Source organism: Rattus rattus, chromosome 15 (assembly GCF_011064425.1).
Source record: "Rattus rattus isolate New Zealand chromosome 15, Rrattus_CSIRO_v1, whole genome shotgun sequence".
Lineage (NCBI taxonomy): Eukaryota > Metazoa > Chordata > Mammalia > Rodentia > Muridae > Rattus > Rattus rattus.
Genome location: NC_046168.1, coordinates 23110918 through 23130323, shown reverse-complemented (window position 1 = coordinate 23130323; position 19406 = coordinate 23110918). Strand labels below are relative to the sequence as shown.

The 19406-nt window shown below is 43.2% G+C and overlaps 1 protein-coding gene across 2 annotated transcripts in view; it reads left to right on the top strand.

Annotated features, from left to right (window-relative positions):
* Dsg3 (desmoglein 3) overlaps positions 1–15838 on the top strand; it is a 30389-nt gene extending 14551 nt beyond the window's left edge. Inside the window, exons 9-17 of one of the 2 annotated variants that reach the window (XM_032885682.1) lie at positions 1883–2154; positions 2925–3064; positions 5367–5594; positions 7204–7458; positions 10727–10869; positions 11143–11206; positions 13503–13720; positions 14975–15266; positions 15522–15838. In XM_032885682.1, the coding sequence (XP_032741573.1) occupies positions 1883–2154; positions 2925–3064; positions 5367–5594; positions 7204–7458; positions 10727–10869; positions 11143–11206; positions 13503–13720; positions 14975–15266; positions 15522–15838 (1929 nt within the window). Of the gene's footprint in view, positions 1–1882; positions 2155–2924; positions 3065–5366; positions 5595–7203; positions 7459–10726; positions 10870–11142; positions 11207–13502; positions 13721–14974; positions 15277–15480 lie in introns of both variants that reach the window. The other variant, XM_032885681.1, reaches the window with a different exon arrangement.
* The last annotated feature ends 3568 nt before the right edge of the window (positions 15839–19406 follow it).

Genomic DNA, 19406 nt, shown 5'->3' with positions numbered 1-19406 from the left:
GTCCACACTTGACCTAGTTCTTGCTACTACTAGTTAGATGACTTCCTCTTTTCTTTAATCCTCCCCTGGCTCTCATTAGCTGAGTGATGGACCACAACACTGATGGCACTTTCAAATCATCTGCAACTTTTTCTAGCTGGAATACAAAAAGGAATTGTGCGGTAAATCTGTGGGCAAAACCCTTATCTTATTGAGTATTAAATTAGCCAACATGATTCTAACATGCCATCCAGGTGGGTAACCACCTAATGCCAAATGAAACAGTAGGTCTTCCTTGTAATGGTGCCCAAGGCCCTACAGCATCACCAGCCTTCTCAGATCACCTTCTGCAACGTGGGGTATCCAAAAGTGTCTTCACTTTTCCCTGGATAACTTTACAGCATCCTTCAATGCTCAACTCTGTTCCAAACCTCTGAGATGCCTTTCCTAACACTCTCAGAACCCATGCTTCCACACGCAGTCCTGTGATCTCTTTGTCTCTACCCATGTCTTCCCTTCCACTGGGAAACTCTGAGCTCCCAGGAGTAGTCATTGCAGCTGCTCAAATCCAGATCTCTTACCTTAGAAAGTATTCTACTGGTAAAAAGGTAAAACAGAAATTATTGTTTTCTTATCTCTCATCCTGAGAAGAAGAAGAAAAGGAGGAGGAGGAGGGGGAGGAGGAGGAGGAGAAGGAAGAAGAAGAAGAAGCAGGAGCAGGGGCAGGGGCAGGGGCAGGGGCAGAGGCAGAGGCAGAGGCAGAGGCAGAAGCAGAAGCAGAAGAAGAAGAAGAAGAAGCAGAAGCAGAAGAAGAAGCAGCAGCAGCAGCAGCAGCAGCAGCAGCAGCAGCAGCAGAAGAAGAAGAAGAAGAAGAAGAAGAAGAAGAAGAAGAAGAAGAAGAAGAAGAAGAAGAAGAAGAAGAAAAGAAGAAGAAGAAACAGCTGCAACAGTGGAGGAGAAGGAAGAAGAGAAGGAAGAGGAAGAAGAGAAGGAAGAGAAAGAGGAGGAGGATGACGACAACTAATGAATGAAAAATGCTAATCTAATCCTAGGATTTCTTGGGACTTGATTTGGGCCACCTTAGTTTAAAAAAATCAAGCAGCTACAAGTAAACTACAAGTAACACTTAAACTTGGCTCTATGAAGAGTTGGGTCAATTGCTCACTGCTAGAAAAAAAAGACTTGATTGGGTTTCTTGCTAACCAAAATGAGGTAATTTGTCCTTTAAACCTTGGAATTTTATTTGTCAGAAAAGACATTACTGTTTATGAATCCAACGAATATTTTATCAACAGCCAATATTGCCCTTTGTAACAATGTATCGTAAGACTTCATTTGTTCGGTCTTACAACCATCTGACAGAGGTTAGCTCTGCTCTTCAATAAGAAAAGTTGAGGCCTGGGATGCCGCACAGTGGGAGTGCACTGGCCTGCCATAGTTAACACCCTGGGTTGGATTCTCAGCACTGGGAAGAATAAATTTTAAACACGTTAATAAAATGCACGTAACATTTAGAGGTGAGAAGCTGAGAAAGCAAAGCCTGGGCTTTACAATGTACAACTCAGACATAACGGAATCAAGGCGCAAGCCGTGTCACCACCACAAGTTAGGACTTCTTTAAGTTCTACCTCACAACCCAAAAAGGTTTAATGATGTCTTGATAGTATAGAAAGGAGAATTGTGTTTGATAAACATGTTACCAAAATATGACCCGTGAATTAAGAACCCTAAGACACTCTATCTGACAGTACGATGGCTTTTTAAACCGCTTTGGTCCACAGAAGTAGACGCTCCCATTCACTTCTTGCACTATGGTTGTGTCCATCTCTTGGTCTTCCAGATCGTGTTTGTTTTGTTCTGTCTTTTCTGACACTTCCTTCTGTCTAATCTGGTTTTGCTCCAGGTTCTGGATTATGAACAAACGCAAAGTATGCAATTTAGTATTGCCGTGAGGAACAAAGCTGAGTTCCACCAGTCAGTGATCTCTCAGTACCAAGTGCAGTCAACTCCAGTCACAATTCAAGTCATTGATGTCCGAGAGGGGATTTCATTCCGTCCTCCTTCCAGGACATTTACTGTGCAAAGGGGCGTAAGCATTAACAAATTAGCTGGTTACATCCTGGGGACATACCAAGCGACGGATGAGGACACTGGTAAAGCTGCCTCCTCTGTCAGGTAAGACAAGTTTTGTATCCTTTGAGTCCTTGCTGTGGCTTTCATCTATATGAGATTCCAACATAATGCTCAGCCAACAAGTTGACAAAGAGTGAGGTATAAAAGGGGTGAAGTTAAGGATAACTCAAAAGAGATACACAGATACTTTAGTAGAACATATTATGTCACAAGCAAAAACATGCTCGTAAACTAGTGGGAACTAAGAAAAAGGGACACCTTAGCCTGTTTGAAAATCAGGAAAGAACTTCACAGCTGAGTCTTGCAAGAGGTTGAATGTTCGTAGCAGGAGTGAGTTCCGGTGAGATAAGACTCTGTGCTAGCACAAAGTCCTTAACGGCTGAGGCATAAAGCACCCGGCAGAGTAACGGCCACAGTAGAAGAACAGAGGCTCAAGGCTTGCTTACTCTGTTTTATTGTTTTCGCACACCAAAGTTTGAGTAACCAGACTAATGCACATGTAAGAATTATGAAGTGTGGATTTTCTTTTTTTAATATAAGGTTGATTCACATTTGTTTTGTGTGTCTGTGCACTGTGTGTGCACTTACTCAAGGTACCAGAAGAGGAACTCTGGAACTGAGCTGCCATGTGGGTGCTGGGAACCAAACCCAAGTCCTTTATAAGAGCACCAAGTTCTCTTGAGTACTGGGCCGTCTCTCCAGCACCCTGATGCTTTTTAATAAGTACATATACAATATTTCAGATCATGCATACGTATGTGGACTGCATAAGAAATACTTACTAGATAAATTTTTTTTCTGTGATAAAACAGATATGTCCTGGGTCGTAATGATGGTGGTTTTCTTGTTATTGATTCAAAAACCGCTGAGATCAAATTTGTCAAAAACATCAACCGAGATTCCACTTTCATAGTTAACAAGACAATCTCTGCTGAGGTTCTGGCCATAGACGGTAAGAAAGTTATTTCCATGGTTTTGAGTGGATTATTATTTCAAATAGCATTTCTTCCACAGTAGATGGTCATGACCGTTTTATATATTTCCTTTATTACTAAAGATCATTACCTAGGGGCTTTGGACCTTGAGTCTGAGATACCATACCTGAACCTAAGAATTTCCACTTCTCGGCTTAGTTGGTAGCGCCCATAACCCTTGTCCCTTTGGTTCACTATGGGCGTGCATATGTGTGTGTGTGTGTGTGTGTGTGTGTGTGTATGTGTATGTGTGTGTGCATGTGTGTGCATATGTGTATGCATGTGGTGTGCATGTGGTGTGCATGTGTGTGTGCATGTGTGTGAGTGTGCATGTGTGTGTGCATGTGTGTGTGTGTGTGTGTGTGTGTGTGTGTGTGTGTGTGTGTGCATGTGTGTGCATATGTATATGCATGTGGTGTGCATGTGGTGTGCGTGTGTGTGTGTGCATGTGTGTGAGTGTGCATGTGTGTGTGCATGTGTGCGTGTGTGTGTGTGTGTGTGTGTGTGTGAGTGCGTGTTCATCTATATGCGTATGGGGGTGCATATGCCAATGCATTTGTAGAGGCCAGAGAAAGATGTGCAGTTTCATCCAGTAAGCTTTTTTTTTATTTTATTTTTCTATTGGATATATTTCTTTATTTACATTTCAAATGTTATTTCTTTCCTGGTTTCCTGTCCACAAGTCCCCCATCCCTGCCCCTCCCCCATATGAATGCCCCATCTACCCCTTTACCACCCCCTCCCCAACGTTCCCCTTCCACTGGTGCCCCAACAAGGATATTCTCTGCTACATATGCAGCTGGAGCCATGGGTCAGCCCATTTATATATTCTCAGTTCTTTCGATCCTTTCTCTAATTCCCCCAAAGGGGATCCTGTTCTCAGTTCAGTGGTTTGCTGCTAGCATTGACCTCTGTATTGGACATGCTCTAGATGTGTCTCTCAGGAGAGATCTATATCCGGTCCCATTCAGCTTCATCAATCTTATCTAGTTTTGGTGGCTGTATATATATATGGGCCACATGTGGTCAGGCTCTAAATGGCCATTCCTTCAGTCTCTGCTCTAAACTTAGCTTCCATATCCCCTCCTATGGATATTGTGTTCCCCCTTTTAAGAAGGAGTGGGAGCATCTGCATTTTGGTTATCCTTCTTTTTGAGCTTCCTGTGGTCTGTGGACTGTAGCTTGAGTAATTCAAGCTTTTGGGCTAATATCCACTTATCAGTGAGTGAGTGCATGCCAAGTGTGTTTTTTCTGTGATTGAGTTACCTCACTCAGGATAATATTTTCCAGTTCCATCCCTTTGCCTATGAATTTCGTGAAGTCATTGTTTTGATAGCTGAGTAGTACTCCATTGTGTAGATGTACCACATTTTTTTAATCCATTCCTCTGTTGAAGGGCATTTGGGTTCTTTCTAGAAATAAGGCTGCTATGAACATAGTGGAACATGTGTCTTTGTTGTATGTTGGAGCATCTTTTGGGTGTATGCCCAGGAGAGGTCTTAAGTAACAAATATAATTACTTGAGTCCAAATACTTGGGCTCAAGTTGCAGGAGCAAGAATCTGTCCTCTCCTGATTACAGATATAGCCACAGCTTTACAGGCTATTGTTTTCATAATGATTTCATTTGTAATCAGTGAATTAATTATTCTGACTTTAAGAATATTTGACCAATACTAATGCTGATTGCTAGGGACAACAGGCAATTTGGCAAGTTTAAATTGGTTTTATTAGTTATGAAAGTAGGATGATGTCTTTTTACTCCTGAGAATGAAAATATAATTTTTCATGAGAAGTTATCCTATCTTGGAAGCAAAAAAAGAAATACAAAACATTCCATTTTTATAAGTTGGATGCGGTGGCACACCCAGCTACTCAGGAAGCTGGGGCAGGAGTTCAAAGCCAGCCTGAGAAACTTAGAGCAACTCTTCATCAAAGAGAGAGATGGCTCAACTATTAAAGGCTAGGCTCACAACCAGAGAGAGAGGGAGGGGGAGGAAGAGGGAGAGGGGGAGGGGGAAAGGGAGGGGGAGAGGGGGAGAGAGAGAGAGAGAGAGAGAGAGAGGAGAGGAAGGAGGAAGGAAGGGGAAGGAGGGAGGAAGGGAAGGAAGGTGGGAGGAAGGGAAGAAATCAGAAAAAGAAAGGAAGCTGAAGAGAGACAAGAGAAGGGGAGCTGAGAGATAAGGAAGAAGGCCGATGGAGGGAGTCAGACAGCAAACGGAAGGGATTTTCTGTGCTTTACTCCTTGTAATTCTTTAATGCTCAATTATTGTTCTTACAGAAAACACCGGTAAGACCTCCACAGGCACAGTATTTGTGGAAGTGCCCAGTTTCAATGAAAACTGTCCATCAGTTGTCCTGGAGAAGAGAGAGATCTGTACATCCTCACCCTCGGTGACCCTCTCAGTGAGAACCCTGGACAGGGCTAAATACACTGGCCCCTACACAGTGTCTCTGGAGGAGCAGCCACTGAAGCTGCCGGTTGTGTGGACCATCACGACGCTGAATGGTGAGTCTGACAACCTTCCATAGACAGAACTGCTGCTGCTGTGTGTTTCCGGAGGAATCTGAACCCTTTGACAGAGGTGCTTTCTGAGAAAGACTGAGGACACTTCTTTGAAACTAAGATTGAATCTGTTCTCTTCTGGGGAGAAGAGAAATTATGAATTCCATCAGCATTGGCTGTTTTATGGGTTTGTTAGCATCACTGTGGAGCCGAGGTCTCTGTACAGCCAGCCTGGGCTGGAGCTTGCCATGTAAGAGGTAACCTTGAAAGTGTGGCAAACTGACATCTACAAACCAGTGAAGAAGAGGGAATCCTTTGCTCCTAAAGTGTATCATGTCTATTATTTTCAGTGGTTTTTCAAAAGTCTCATAGACTTAATAAAAATCTCCCTTTCTGGACTGTAAACTGACCATCAAAGCACTTTTAACCCTCCATAAATTCATTTTCCTTCACTGTTTACTGTACAGATCTTGCTTTTTCTCATGGATGTGCTCCATGGTATCCTGCGTCATATGTTAGCCATGACCAGAGAGAGACCAAAGATTTTGCTGTGAATGACCTTCCACCCTTGGCACTTCTAATCCTATTTAAAGAAATCGCTCCATTGGTCTCCCAGTGAGTTTACCAGATAGATAAATTGTCAATGAAGAGACAGCTAAGAGTACCTCTCAGTGGTCCTGCACATGCCCAGCATTCACAAGGTTCCAGGGTCAATTCCTGGGGGTGGCAGAATGGAGTGATTATACTGAGTTTGGTTGGGCAGTGCAAACTGGGTAGCCATGGCACAATGGCAGGGGCACTGTGGGATCCAGAATGATTCAAACAACACAGCACTGTCAGGGTCCCTACTTAGGAAGAAGGGGTCAGTGAGTCAGACACAGGGTCAGAGGTAAAGGCATACATGAGGCCATGCGAGGCCATGTACCTGTAAGTATTGGTATAGACATACATAAGAGTGGGTGAGTCCAGGACAGGGACCTGACATTGGTGTGATGCTGCACTTTCTATCCTCCTTAGTAGGGAAGGAAAGGCAATATAGGGCCTTGTGGAGGAGACTCATGGGCCTGTCAGAGTGTGGGAATGAGTGACAAGAAGGGACTGCAAGAGGCACCCAACTTTTTGGCTACTCTGGGAACCATTGGATGAAGAAGAGCTGTCTTGGGACACATAGGGATGTCCAACCCACAACCTTGGAACTGCAAGAGCCTGGGGGCCGCAAGAGTACAGATATGTTTATTTTTTTTCATGACAGTGTGTTTCATGATACAACACTATGAAGTTGTCTTCTAGTGACTTCAAGTACCTAACCATCAGTCTAAAACAAACGAGCCAAAACAATCTCTTAGTATTTTAATTAACTTTTATAGCTTCATGTTGGGCTGCATCTATAGCTATTTTGGGCCAAGCATGGTCTACATGTCACGGATGGGACACTTGGTGATAGACAGACCAACCCAGCCAAACCTCTAATACCACTCAGCATTGCTCCAGTCACACCAGCTCTGCTATTTGTGACCAGGATGCCAGGACAAGTCTGTCACCATTACCACAAACAAGAAGTTCTAAGACCAAATGATACCTACGTTCACTATTGATGTGTATTTTTTTCTAGCTACCTCAGCACTTCTACAAGCCCAGCAGCATATCTCTCCAGGAGTGTACAATGTCCCAGTCATCGTGAAGGACAATCAGGATGGGCAGTGTGACACACCAGAGAGCTTGACCCTGACAGTGTGTCAGTGTGACGACCGGAGCATGTGCAGAGCCCCTGGCCCGAGCAGAGAGCCTTTCATCCGTGAGGAGTCAACCTGGAGGCTGGGGCCGGCTGCTATTGGCTTGATCCTGCTAGGACTCCTGATGTTGCTACGTGAGTAAACACGCATGTCCTTCAGAACCCATGGCAATAATGTCATGGGTTTACAAAAAAGCCATAGTGCTCATCTGTACAATGTGAGAAGCATCATTTTCTAGCCGCTTGACTGGCAAAGCTGAAGGAAATTGTAGAAAGAGTCTGAAATGTGTTTGGTAACAATTTAAATACAGCAAAAGAGGTCATATATGCCAACATTTTGGAAAAAAAAAAAAAAAAAAACAGGGCTGGGGAGCCGGCTCAGTCAGTAAAGTGTTTTTCCCACAAGCATAAGGACCTCGATTCGATCTCCAGCACCCACCTAAAAAGCCAAGAGCAAGGGAGAATGTTTGCACACCAGCCACAGCAGGATGGGAGGCAGAGACCAGCTAATGCCACAGCTCACTGGCCAGCTCGCCTAGTTTACTTAGCGAAGCTCTGGGCGCTGAAAGTGCCTACCCAAGAAAAAGTGGACAACACCTAAGAGATGATACTCATGGCTGCCCTCTGGCCTCCGTAAGCATGCTCATCCAGGTGTGAGATCGTAAGCACACTCCACACATATGAGGGAGGGTGGACAAGAGAGACAGAAATTATAAATCTACTCTATGTTCAGTCGATAATGTTCGCACTTAAACCATGCCTTTATGCGTAAATGTGGGCTATCTAAGGTGAACGTAAACATCTCAGATGCATACACAAGTCTGGCGAGGCCCTAAACTGAAAGGATGCTGGTCAAATAGCGTTAGAGAAGGCTCACATCAGGACTCACATCCTGATGCACACTAACAGAAATTCAGCTCTGAGAATTCATTGTTTAACCCAACAAGGTCTCAAAACAGAGCTGACCTCATGTGCATCCCTTTCAAATGCCCACACCTGAGCTGCAGAGATGGCTCAGGAGTTAGGAGGACTTGTTGCTCTAGCCGAGGATCCAGGTTCAATTCCCAGCACCCATGTGGAAGCTCACAGTGACCTATAACTCCCAGACCCTCATGTAGTACTTAGACATGTAAAAGTCCTTAAAAACACATTTTAATGTTCACACATAATAGTGAAGACATTTAGGGAAATTACATGTCTGTATTACCTTTTAATAAATATGCATTTTATTTTATTCAATAGACTTCTGGAATTTTTCATTTTAATCAATATTTCATTAATCAAATGGTTCTCTGAATGTGAGAGTCCTCTACCCTCTACTTAAGGGAACTTTGAAAGGAGTTGAATAAACAAGAGATCCTTAACAAATTCACAATAATTCTTAGTTTATTACTGAATCATAAAATATTAATGGTAAAACAAATTCTCATGATAATATATTATACTTCAACTATCTTTAGAAATATCATTTAGGGGCAGAAAGATGGCTCAGTTACTATGAGCATCTAGCTCTTGCAGAAAACCTGAGTTCAGTTCCCAGCACGTATTTTGGATGGCTCATAACTACAGCTTCAGGTGACATGTGGAAAAGGGACATGTCTTGCCTTCAGAGACATGTGCAATTACATGTACATACCTACACACACACACACACACACACACACACACACATGCACATAATTAAAAATAAAATATTTTAAAAATAAATACAATTTATATATGCCCTATATTAAATTTCAAGATAATATATCAATTACATCCCATTTATTTTGTAACTTGACCGAATTATATAGAAATATAGGGCTGATTCAATTTGCATAATTATGTAGTTCATTCTACCAATACTAGCAATCTTCCTTAGCATCCATTACTGTCTCTTCTATCTATCAGACAACCATGATGAACCATTTATTTCCTCTTTGAACAGATGAGTTAGCTGAGCAAAGAAAAATCACATAAGACACTTGGGCTTACAGAGCTGGAGAGGGGTGGCATCCAAAACTCAAACCCTAGATGCCTGATTTAGAGACTCCCTAACACCCCTCAGTGAGCTAGTTGACTTGTAAGTGGACAAGATCATGTGGCCCTGACAGGGCAGAGAAGGTAATGAGTCACTGACAACAGAAGACGATAAACACCTGCTTCAAAAATTAGCATTTCTGGAGCTAGAAAGACGGGTCAACAGCTCAGAGCAATGGCTTATATTCCAGAGGACCTGGATTTGAACCACCGCACCCACATGGTAGTTAACAGCTGCCAGTAACTCTAGTTCTAGGGAATCCGACACCTTTTCTGGCCTCTGCATGCACAGGGCATGCACAGGATACACAGAGATAGGTGCAGGCAAAACACCCATGCATATGAAATAAATATTTTCAAATAAATGGTTTTTAGCCCATTAGCAGAAAGAATGATGCAACGGCTGGAAGATCTTCCAAGCACTATTAAAAGTGCACTGAAAAGACCTCTGAGCTTAGGAGCATAGACTCTGCAAGCAGTCCGAGTCTCAGTTCCCAGCACCTTGTACCCCAATCCTCACACGTGCACACACACAGACACACACACAGACAGACACACACACAGACACACACACACACACACACACAGACACACACACACACACACACACAGACACACACACACACACACACACACACACACACACACACACACACACAGACACACACACACACACACACACACACACACACACACACACACACACACACACAGACACACAGACACACACACACAGACACACACATACAGACACACACACACAGACACACACACACACACACACACACACACACACACACACACACACACACACACACAGACACACACACAGACACACACACACACAGACACACACACACAGACACACACACAGACACACACACACAGACACACACACACACAGACACATACACACACAGACACACACACACAGACACACACACACACAAACAGACACACATACACTCTAGTTGCTCTTGTACTTTCTTGGTCAATGACCATTTAATAAGAAATTACTAAAGACCAGGTTGCTAAAGTATTGTCATAATCCCCTAAAATCTTGGCTATGGAGGTATCATAGTTGTGTGCATACTTACAGAACACAATAGACACACTAAATATATATAATTATTATTATTATTTTATTATGTAGTATGGAAAGGGATTGAGAAACTATACAAATCTTCCAAGAAATGGTCCTGCCTCCTCCATGATCATTGGATTACTACGTTTCGCTTACTAAATTGTATGCTGTAAACACTAATTTTGCTTTCATTAAATATATCCCTTTAATGTTTAAAATATTGTGCTGTCTTTGTAACATGTTGACAATTCCCATGTCAAATATTTCTAACTAATTCAACCATTCCTTGTTCCTGCCCAGTGGCCCCACTTCTGCTTCTGACCTGTGACTGTGGGTCAGGTCCTATCGGAGGAGCAGGGACAGGTGGCTTTGTCCCAGTGCCCGATGGTTCGGAAGGAACGATTCATCAGTGGGGAATCGAAGGAGCTCAGCCGGAAGACAAGGTGAAGACTGGGTTTGTAAAGTCGTCTTGCAATCATGGAGCAGGAGAATGATTCCTGTAGAAATAGGGAAGAGGAACAGAGGGATATCAAGGTCCGTCTCAGCCCTCAGTGGGGAGCAGAGACTCAGGGATGGGAACTTTTAGGATTTCTGCTTTACAGATGTCACATCTGGAAAATGGCCACCCCTAGAAGGATTGTAAAGTTATCACTTACAAGGGACCTTACCTATAGTGCTCTGAAACCAATGTGTTTATCTTTTAACATCATTTTCAGGAAATCACAAATATTTGTGTTCCTCCGGTCACAAGCAATGGAGCAGATTTTATGGAAAGTTCTGGTGAGTGAACGTCAAATTTGTTTACTTGTTTGTGCTGGGATTTGAGTCAGGCTTTGCGTACCCTCAGCAAGTGTTCCCCGCTGAGCTACAGACACTGTTCTTTCTTATGCGCTCTGTTTTTGAGACAGGGTCTCATTAATTTTTCCTAGGCAGGCCTTGAACTTGAAGCCCTCCTCTCTCAAACTCCCAAGTAGCTGAAATTTATTTTTGAAACTTGTCTTTGAAAGCAACGGTGGATTAAAGAAGAACTAGTCAGAATTAAGGAGTGGTCCGTAATTGCACATGTGTGTGTGCACAACAGGAACGGTTGCCACTGCATTGAGAAGCTGGCTGTTATTTCTATTAATATCTTATTAATAGAATATCGATATCTCTATTGATTAATTAATCTTAATATTTGTATTCTAATTCTCCCAGCATTGGTCTGCCCTCCTTAAGTTAATCCAATTGATGATGTCACTGTTTGGAAAATCTAAAGACTTTTATTTTGGTTTTTCCAAACTTTAACAGGTTGAAGCAAGCATAGCCCTCAGGCTATTATCTTTATCTTTATCATTATCTTTAAAACATTTTTTCAGTCATTATTACATTTTCTTTATGAGTAGTTTGCCTTCGTTGTGTCTATGCTCCATGTGCAGGCCTGGGGTTACAGACAGCTGAGAACTGCTTTATGGATACTGATAACTGAACCTGGGTCTTTTAAAAGAGCAGCCAGTGCCCTTACCCTCTGAGTTATCTTTCCAACCCCTAATTAATAACTTTTAATTAGGGGATATTTCACATTAGAACACTCTAAATAAAAATGTAAGCATTAACTGTGCCTACCACTGTCCATGGTAGGTCAGATTGGATCATGTTTGCCTGTCAAGTCTCACGTTAGCATATCCGTGCTTGACATGTGAGCATCCCCACGAGTGAGTGTGTGTGTGTGTGTGTGTGTGTGTGTGTGTGTGTGTGTGTGTGTCTTCAATTCTGTCCCTTTTCCTCATGTAACTATGAACTTAGTAGTCCTTCACAGTCACTGAAGCTGGCATTTAAGTGAATTTGTCATTTCTTGGAATTTACCAAGTGACCATTTTAATCATGCTGTCTCATTGTCAGAAATACACTCTACACTAGTGAGTAATAAGATCCTTAACCTCATTGGATTTTATTGCCAATTCTATAGTTAGCAAGAATCTGCACAAGTTCTCTCTGGTTGGCTGCCTTTAGCAGCGTCTCTGACATTCACTTGCTCCTCCTGTTTCAGAGCAAAGACTGAACTCAGAATCGCCTGTGAAAGATAACAGGCGCTGAGCTGGAGAACCGGGTCAAGGCCTGATGCTCGGTTCCTGGTACCCACACTGCGTGGCTAACAAACACTTTTAGCTCCAGTTGCAGGGGATTTGACATCCTGTTCTGACAGAGACACGCACATATACACAGAAATAAAAATTAGACATAGATTTAGATACTCCGGGAAAGCATGCTATAGAAGAATCAGGAAGAACAAGCAAACTTCTGCACCTTTTTCTTCACATCCTCCATTATTACTTTGACGGACATCATGGAGGCCTTCCCTCTCTTCACTTTCCACACTGAAACTCTATGACTGTCTTGACTGCAGTGTTATTGTTCCTGAGAACACAGGAGTTCCGAAGTTGTCCGTGGTTATTCTTCGTTGACTACTCTGCCTTTTCGCTTTCTTTGTTTCTGGCTATTGCCACTGACGATCTATTTCCCCTGCGCTGTTGGTTTAATTGACATCTGTTTTCAGGGCTTTCCACAGGCCCATGCCCCCCACCCTGCTCTGTTACCCTCCCATTAGCCTACCAGAATGTCATTGCCCCAGCCGTATCACTGTGCTTGCCCTCACATTGGTGCTTTACATGCTCATGAGCGTCAAAAATGAAAAAACTGTGGAGACCAAAAAGACGACTTGTCAGTCACGTGCTCACTGTGCAAGCACGAGGTCCTGGGTTCATGAAAAGACTGAGCATGGTGGCCCATGCTTATACTCACAGCACTGAGGAGGTGGGAGAGGCAAATCCCAGGCTCGATGGTCAGAGAGCCAAGCTGAATCAGCAAATTCCAGACCAGAGACAGCCCTTGATTCAAGAAGGATGGACAGTGTCCTAAGAAACAACACCCAGGATTGAATTCTTACTTCTACACATACACATGTGCACACATGGACATGCACACGCCTATGAAGGTGCATACAAATGTACACACAAATGCATACATAGGAGCCTGAACAAAAAAAATCGTAGCATGAAATATTAGAGATCTCTCTTTCTCTCTCTCCTGTCTTTAGAAGTTTGCACAAATACCTATGCTGGAGGGACCCTGGTAGAAGGTGCTTCCGGAATGGAGATGACTACCAAGCTAGGAGGAGCTACTGGATCAGGAGCTGCAGTGGCACTTGGCTTGGGTCATTCAGGAACGATGAGGACGAGGCATTCCACTGGAGGGACCTTGAAGGACTATGCTGCACCAGTGAACATGACTTTCCTAGGATCCTACTTCTCTCAGGTAGCAAATGGTCAGACTTGGTTATCCCACTTATATAGGACATCTGGTTACTTAATTATGTTTGTTGGTTTTAAGATTCATTTTTTTATGCCTTTTTTTAAATGTTAGGAAATAAAAGCTTCCTCTTGTCAAAATAAATCAAGTAACTTTGGTGGCTGTCAAAATTGAGTCACTAGTTGAAACTCACAAGACAAGACAACAAGGACTATGTTAACACAAAGTCCTGGGGGCTGGAGAGATGGCTCAGTGGTTAAGAGCACTGACTGCTCTTCCAGAGGTCCTGAGTTCAAATCCCAGCAACCACATGGTGGCTCACAACCATCTGTAATGGAATCCAATGCCCTCTTCTGGTGTGTCAGAAGACAGCTACAGTGTACTCATATACAAAATAAATAAATAAATCTTTAAAAACAAAAACACAAAGTCCTCATGGATGAGAATTGCATAGGCTCTCCCTACCCCAACACAAAGATCAAAAGCCCAGTGATAGATTCCAGGCATCATATACAGTTTTTTTTTTTTATCTTTATTAACTTGCGTATTTCTTATTTACATTTCAATTGTTAGTCCCCTTCCGGTTTCCAGGCCAACATCCCCCAAACCCCCCCTCCCCTTCTCTATGGGTGTTCCCCTCCTCATCCTCCCCCCATTACTGCCCTCCCATTCACTGGGGTTCAGTCTTGGCAGCACCAAGGGCTTCCCCTTCCACTGGTGCTCTTACTAAGGCTATTCATTGCTACCTATGAGTTGGAGCCCAGGTCAGTCCATGTATAGTCTTTGGGTAGTGGCTTAGTCCCTGGAAGCTCTGGTTGCTTGGCATTGTTGTTCATATGGGGTCTCAAGCCCTTCAAGCTCTTTCAGTCCTTTTCTCTGATTCCTTCAACGGGGTCCGTTCTCAGTTCAGTGGTTTGCTGCTGGCATTCTGCCCATGTATTTGCTGTATTCTGGCTGTGTCTCTCAAGAGAGATATACATCCGGTTCCTGTCAGTCTGCACTTCTTTGCTTCATGCATCTTATCTAGTTTGGTGGCTGTATATGTATGGGCCACATGTGGGGCAGGCTCTGAATGGGTGTTCCTTCTGCCTCTGTTCTAAACTTTGCCTCCCTATTCCCTCCCAAGGGTATTCTTGTTGCCCTTTTAAAGAAGGAGTGAAGCATTCGCATTTTGGTTATCCTTCTTGAGTTTCATGTGTTCTGTGCATCTAGGGTTTTATGAACAGAGTATAAGGTCCATTTCTCCTTCTACATCTTTAGAAATCATCCGCCTATGCCGAGGAAGAGGATGAGCGTGAAGTGAATGACTGTTTGCTGATCTACGATGACGAAGGCGAGGATGCTGCCCCCCGTTCCCCAGCCCTCAGCTCCTGCAGCTTTATGGCCGATGACCTGGACGACAGTTTCTTGGACTCCCTTGGCCCCAAATTTAAAAAGCTTGCAGAGATATGTCTTGGCGTTGATGACGAAGCCAAGCAAGTAAAGCCAGGCCCTAAAGACAGTAGTTCTGGGGCTGACGCCTGTGCTCGCCCTACGGAAGCCCTTCAGGCAGGTTCTAACAGGTACCAGACTTTGCCTGGCGGTCTGGAAGTTACCCAGTCGGGTTCTAACAGGTACCAGACTTTGCCTGGCGGTCTGGAAGTTACCCAGTCGGGTTCTAGCAGGTACCAGACTTTGCCTGGCGGTCTGGAAGTTACCCAGTCGGGTTCTAGCAGGTACCAGACTTTGCCTGGCGGTCTGGAAGTCACTCAATCGGGTTCTAACAGGTACCAGACTTTGCCTGGCGGTCTGGAAGTCACCCAATCAGGTTCCAAAGTGTGCCACGTGTTGCCTGGCAACCAAGATACTTCTGTTTTGTCCTCTTCTGGGTCTGTCCACCCTGCTATTGCCATCCCTGATCCTCTACAGCTTGGTAACTACTTGCTCACAGAAACTTACACAACATCAGGTTCCTTTGTGCAACCCACCACTGCCACCTTTGACCCACATGTCACTCAAAATGTCACTGTAACAGAAAGAGTCATTTGCCCCCTTCCTAGTGCCTCTGGCAGCATAGTGGCTCCCACAGAGCTTCGAGGCTCATACAGTATGCTCTATACAAAAGAAGCCTGTTCCCATCTATGACCAAAGCAAACTGGAAAAACATACCAGACTAATTTGGGTATTTGTACCTTTTTTTTAAATTTAGCAATGCTAGCACTGTTGGACTAATTTGGCTCTTAGTGGATAATCTCTGATCATAAGTATAATTCAAATATTCTGACTCATATACCAAAGCTGGGTATGTTGTCATTTCTGATTATCTGATTTTTTCCAACAGAGCAAACCTGTGTATATATTTTTTTTATTATCTAAGATGTTAGACAGGAATATGTCCCAAGCATCTTCTCATTTCTCTATTATCAACACCAAAAGAAGATGCCGTTGCCTTAAAATGCAGTGTGGGTTAATAGATTGACTTCCTTCTTAGAGTGCAAGTTCCTGTCTCTAACACCAATTCTGGTGTCACTAATAAGGATAAGAGAGTATTATTAATAGCAATGGGAATTTGAGGTGCTTGGTTTAGTTTACAGGGCAGCTTGGAATAAAGGCAATAGATGCAGCTGGGGTTTACTGGTTTGTTGTTTTGGTTTTGGTTTTGGTTTTATTTTGTTTTGTCCTTTGGTGAGGAAACTCAAAACGTATTTTTGAGTGAAAAACCTGTTTAACTTGCCATATCTATGTGCTGTGTATCTTTTTTAAAAAGATAATTTCGAAATACAAATATCATAGAACATGTAAAAATTAGTATGGTGTAAATAATATTTTGTGCATACTTTGATCTAGCCCAAGAAAAATACAGTGAACTTCCTCATTGACACTCCTCGGAAACTGATCCTGTGTCAGTCTTTAACAAATGTGTCAGGGAGTAGAAATGACCCAAAAGATGTGCAATGAGGTTCGTGACGTTAGCAACGGCTGACAGGGTTTGTGGGAATAGAGAGCACAGCTTCTCTTGTAAGCAAAAAGGGCTGTGGCCTAAAATCACATGGAGTGAAGTGTGTCTCATCTTAGGAAAATAATGAAGTAAGTTTCAAATGAGAAAAGGAATTGGACAGCTGTGGCAACTTAATGCTGTATGAAGATGGTGTGTGAGTAGCCGTGTAAAACAGAGGTACTCAGCCCTCCTCAGGCTGTGACCCATTAATACAGTTCCTCATGCTGCTGTGACCCCAACCATAGAGGTCATATGGGTTACAATGTAAATATGGGATATGCAGGATATCTGATATGCAACCCCTGTAAAAGGGTCGTTGGACTCCCCTCAAAGAAGGCTCAACCCACGGGTTAGGAAGCACTGGCTTAAAACGTATCGCATGAAAGTCACCCTAAGAGGAATGCAGTTCTAGTCATTTCCGGTTATTCATGACCTCACCCTTCAGCCCATAAAAAATACCCTACCTCACCTGCTTCTGGACCTTATTGCCTTGGTCCAATCTCTCCAAGGCTCAGTTATCTCTAGTGGTATAAGTAGGGCTTTCAATTTTTTCTTTCTGGGTTTTTGTTTTCATTGATGATATTGGTATTGGTTGGTTGGTTGATTGGTTTTGGTTTGGTTTTTTGAGACAGGGTCTTGCTGCAGCTGACGTTGTCCTGAAACCAGCTATGTAGTCACGATACGCCTTGAAGTTGCGATTCTCCTAATAGTCTCCTGAGTGATAAGTTTATAGGCATGAGACACCACATACACTAAATTTCCTTTGATGATAAAAGCTTTAAATTGTTTTCTAGACACTGAGTATTAATTAACTGCATTTTAATTCTAAAAGTAAATTCAGTCTAAAAATCCTGAGGTGGAAGCAAACACCTAATGTCACTGGATACATAAAGCAGATACAAAGTATCTAAAGATAGAGGGACACAAACACCTAATGTCACTGGATACATAAAGCAGATACAAAGTATCTAAAGATAGAGGGACACAAACACCTAATCCCTAGGCCTACTAGCTGTCTCTTTGCTAGTATAGAGACTACCAGGCAGGTATGTATTAGGTGTATGTATGCCTGGACTGGAGAAAGAGGGGTCCAGCCTGTGGTGCAGACTGCCCTTTACTTCTGCACCGCAATGTTATCTGACCCAGAGCTCAGACACTGGTCTGAGTTTCTGTCGTGAGTTGGTTTGGTACTGCCAGGGGCTCAAATGCTAAACACTGGCCCCAAGATCTGGCTACCCCCCAACGATGAGCAGATCATTGAGCACCCCAAGTGGTGCTGTGCAAACCTTGTTCCCCAATTTAAAACTGGCAACAGCCAATTCCTGAGGAGAATAGAGAGAGGTGGAGTTTGAGTTACCAGGCTGGGGGGGTCACAGGTAGGTACCATGAGGAGAAGGAGCAGAAAGGAAGGAGGAAGGATGAAGACGGAGAACAGAGGGTGTCCAGGAGTCGTGCTGGATCAACAGCCTGAGCCAGAGGCTCATCCCCAGGATGCCAGACTGCTGGAGCAGAAGTAACCCAGAGGTTCAAACAGCAGGCATTTGGGGAGCACGGCTGAGCCAGTATCCAGACTGGCATTTAGAGATTTAGATTAGGGTTAATCCCTCAGTAATTGTGCAGAGCCTAATAAATAAATGTCATAGTTTGTGTCTCATTCATTTAAAGTTAGACAGGGTAAGTTTGATAGTTATTTTTATACGTGCTTCTGCTTTTTCATGAGTGTTAGATGAACAGTAAGAACAACCCCTATCCAACGTGCAAAGATAGGCTGAGGCTTCCCAAAGCGTTTCAACCTTAGCTCCTAAAACCCATCTTAACAAGTAGAAATTCGGAGCCAGGCATGGTGGCAACCATGGTAACCATAGCACTTGGGAGATAGAAGCAGGAGGTTCAAAGTCATCCTCAGCCATACACCTAACCTGGCTACATGAGACCTTGTCTCCAAAACAAGCTTAAAAAGACCCTCAAAAATGGAGATTTGGCTGCATTCTTAAAAGGCAGACAAAACTGGGTCACAGTGGTCAAGTTTGTATACATAAGAATCTAACTGTGCTTTTTAAGTTTGAAAATGTATTCACGTTCGGAATGACCTAGAAGTTTTCTTTGTTTGTAACAATGTATCTGTATTTTTTATTAAAAATAAAAATTTCTTTCAGCAGAAAATGTAAATGTCCTTTGGCTTCATATTTTAAACAGTACATATTAAAACACATGGCAGAGCTGAGTCAGGGCTGAGTAGGTGAAGTGCTTGCACCCACTCTTGACAACCTAAGCTTGACCTACATGAATGGAGGAATGAGAGAACCCGCTCCCAAAAGTTTTCCTCTGATCTCTACATGACACTATGGCACATGTGTGCCCCTCACAATAGATAGATGATAGATAGATAGATAGATAGATAGATAGATAGATAGATAGATAGATAGATAGATGAGAGATAGATAGTAGATAGATAGATAGATAATAGATAGCTGATAGATAGATAGTAGATAGATAGATAGATAGATAGATAGATAATAGTAGATAGGTAGGTAGATAGATAGATAGAGCAAGCAAATAGTGTTAACAATTGTTACAATAAAACTGTCAATACACGCTCTCCCCTCCCTCTCCTCTCCCTCTCCCTCCTCCCTCTCCCTCTCCCTCTCCCTCCCCTCCTCTCCCCTCCCTTTCTCCCTCTCTCCTCCCTCTCCCTCTCTCCCCCTCCTCTCCCCT